This window comes from Mercenaria mercenaria, chromosome 1, assembly GCF_021730395.1.
Source record: "Mercenaria mercenaria strain notata chromosome 1, MADL_Memer_1, whole genome shotgun sequence".
NCBI classification, from domain to species: domain Eukaryota; kingdom Metazoa; phylum Mollusca; class Bivalvia; order Venerida; family Veneridae; genus Mercenaria; species Mercenaria mercenaria.
This window is the reverse complement of record NC_069361.1, coordinates 56381371-56384266: the sequence shown is the minus strand read 5'-3', so window position 1 is coordinate 56384266 and position 2896 is coordinate 56381371. Positions and strand designations below refer to the sequence as shown.

Genomic DNA, 2896 nt, shown 5'->3' with positions numbered 1-2896 from the left:
TAGACTGTGCACCTGGGATTACAACAGATTGTCTGCGTCGAGAAAGATATGACGAGAACCAGGATAGTAACGTACCATCGATGCCCATTCGCTTCATCTTGAGCAAGAGACCAGAGTGCCAGACACGATCAAACGCTTTACTAATATCACAGAAGACTGCTCTGACTTCCTTTCCAGAGTCAATGGCCTCAGTGAAAAATTTATACAGATATGTAAGTTGATTTGTGGTAGAGTCCCCTGGGATGAACCCTGATTGGAGGGGAGTGAGAAGGTTGTGTGAGGTTAGATAGTTGAAGGTGTTTTTGAAGACAATTCTGAGCCTGTTCGTGGACGGTGGTGGAAGTGCAAGCTACCGTCCACGCCCTTTATCCCCGGGATGAGCAGAAAATCACTTTATAACCTTAATATCGGAAGTACTTGAAGTAAACTCGTTACATTGAATATACTAATTTGCCTTCCAGGCATTGAAGAGTAGTACCCTCAGCCAAGCTGTTAAGATATTATATCTTTATTCGTCATCCGTCCTTAAGTTCTAGCTCCAAGCTTTTATGAAACTCACCAAATGCGAAAATTCATTTAATGTAGTGCTATTAGATTTGTTTTAATTATGACCATAACGGACCAAAGGGCTTTCAGAATGTATATCCAAATCTATAAGATATCTTCCTTTCAGTGTTTTACAAACGTCTAAGAACCTGATTTATTTTTCACTTCGTTCGTGTTTTAAATATCATTGAATTGTGAAGAAAAATAAATCGATAACATTTTCATTAAATTTATTGCACAAAATGTAAAAGATTTCTGTACATAAAATACAATGTAAAATACATAATAATATATTGCACTTTTATCAATAGCACATTGGAAGTAATTTTTCTAATTTGGTATTCGTTTGTTTCACACATTTTGCTTTTACCAGCGTTAACAAAGAACACAAAATGCATTCAAAATTGATATGTTGCGTTAAACCTTTTGATATTCTACAAAGACTGCAAAATTAGAACTTAATCGTTTGGCTCAACTTTCGTGTTTTTCATGCGCTGAGATAACAAGAAAATGAAAGAACACCAAAATGCGATTCGAAATATCTGACTCTTAATACTGTCGTAATTGTACTATGACATTGACTTTCTAGTTATTTTCACATGTTTTCTTACACGCTCTAAGAGTAAGGAAGTTATTTTCATTGCCGCCACATCCAGAGTATGTGAAGGGTACACATCTACTTAGTCGATTATCATAGAAATATCGGGTACGAAGTTTATCACAGTCTCCATATACGTTCTGAAAGAAGCAGAGAGTCGGCTTCGGGGGTCGCGTTGGCGGTGCTGGTGTTGAAGGATCTTCAAGTTTACATGTCTGCTGACAACTTCGGCGCGTTGTGAATCTGTTTCCATTACCACGACATCCAAGATATGTAAACTTTCTACAACAATCACAATGTTTGTCGTAATAAAATTGTACAGTAGAGTTGTTATTACAGTCAGTGCCGATCTCTGGTCGTTTCTTACATTTAAGCCTCAATGTCGCACCCTCACACACACTCTGGCATTGCGCTATGGACAGAAACCTGTTTGCGTTACCTCCTGAACCACTATATTTAAACAACTGACATTTCTCTGTTTCCGCATTGTAGAAATATCGTGTTATTCTTTTAGATCCTTGGCCAACAGCTTTTTTATTCGAGCATACACATCTGCTGTAACATTTGTCTAATGTAAAGAAGTTGTTAAGGTTTCCCCCGCATCCTGTATAATTAAACTCCCGGCAAAATCCAGTTGTTTGGTCGTAATAGTATCTCTTAATGCTTCTATTGCAGTCGCCTTTGTCCTTGTTTAGAAAGCATTCTGAAATGAAGTAGTTAGACATGTGAGATATGTACGTACATGTACATGAGAGCACTTCAAAGAACCCTAATTGTGTTTCGTTCATTCGCAAATTATGTAAATGCAGTGAATATTCGATTTGAATAAAAAATGTAAAAAAAAAGTTTTCAATTGACATTTTTGCTTCATTATTTCAACAATTTAATATTTTTCTGTTTGCATTAATAATCAGGTGACCGTCCTTTTGTACTGGACAATGCGACAACTTGTATTTGAATATACATGCTAACTAAGTACGCGCATGAAAAAAAAGTCAATAAACGTTTGAGGCGATGCAAAGGATGGACGTGTCCGCTAAAGAGTTTCATTCAATAATTGAGAAAAATAAGCGTACAAAAAGAAGATAAATGGACATTAACTAATATAACATGGGATAAGTTTGGACTCCTATCCATCGGCTTGACCAATATTTATTTTCAATTATTACTCGTCTAAATATATCGCATTATTGTTAATGACAATGTTAAATAACGGCAAAAAAGTCGGTGCTTACCTGGTCCAGCTGTTTGTTTTCCGTCACCAGATAATCTGGCTGCAGTGATTTTCTTTCCTTTCACGTTGTTGCTTACACACAGCACAATATTAACACAGCACATCAACGTGATAAAATAATACACCGAAACCATCTTTGTACTGCAATTATAAACCAAAACATGAAAGGACGTTGACAGCTTTAATTAAATAAACTTTAATATTCAGTAATAAGAAATATAAAAATGATATGTGGGTGAAAGAAAATCATGATTTAAACATTTAAGTATAAAAGGTTATATCTGTTCCATACAATGAGCATTTAAAGAAAATTGTAACATCGGTACCCGCCCCAGTACATGTATCTCAAAGAAAAAAGTAAATGTTTTAACGTAAAATTATTTCTTATTACATTTACAGTAGATATTTTACAATTATTTTCTTTAGAATTACTGATGTCTACGTGGATCTTATCTACATTTAATTCAACATTTTATCTAAAAGTGTTCAAACCTTCAAAAATGTATATACTTAACAGA

General features: G+C 35.0%; 1 protein-coding gene across 1 annotated transcript; it reads right to left on the bottom strand.

The window, feature by feature from the left end:
* Positions 1-1131: 1131 nt before the first annotated feature.
* On the bottom strand, positions 1132-2512 carry LOC123566367 (carboxypeptidase inhibitor SmCI-like). The gene is made up of 2 exons (XM_053549165.1): positions 2380-2512; positions 1132-1847 (listed from the first exon to the last, which is right to left on the bottom strand). Exons 1-2 carry the CDS (start codon positions 2510-2512, stop codon positions 1132-1134), a joined length of 849 nt encoding a protein of 282 aa, XP_053405140.1.
* Between the last annotated feature and the right edge of the window lie 384 nt (positions 2513-2896).

Coding starts and splice junctions, on each gene's coding strand:
- LOC123566367 (XM_053549165.1), bottom strand. CDS start 2,512: ATGGTTTCGGTGTATTATTTTATCACGTTGATGTGCTGTGTTAATATT. Junction 1,848..2,379: donor AAAACAAACAGCTGGACCAG/GTAAGCACCGAC, acceptor ACTTCATTTCAG/AATGCTTTCTAAACAAGGAC.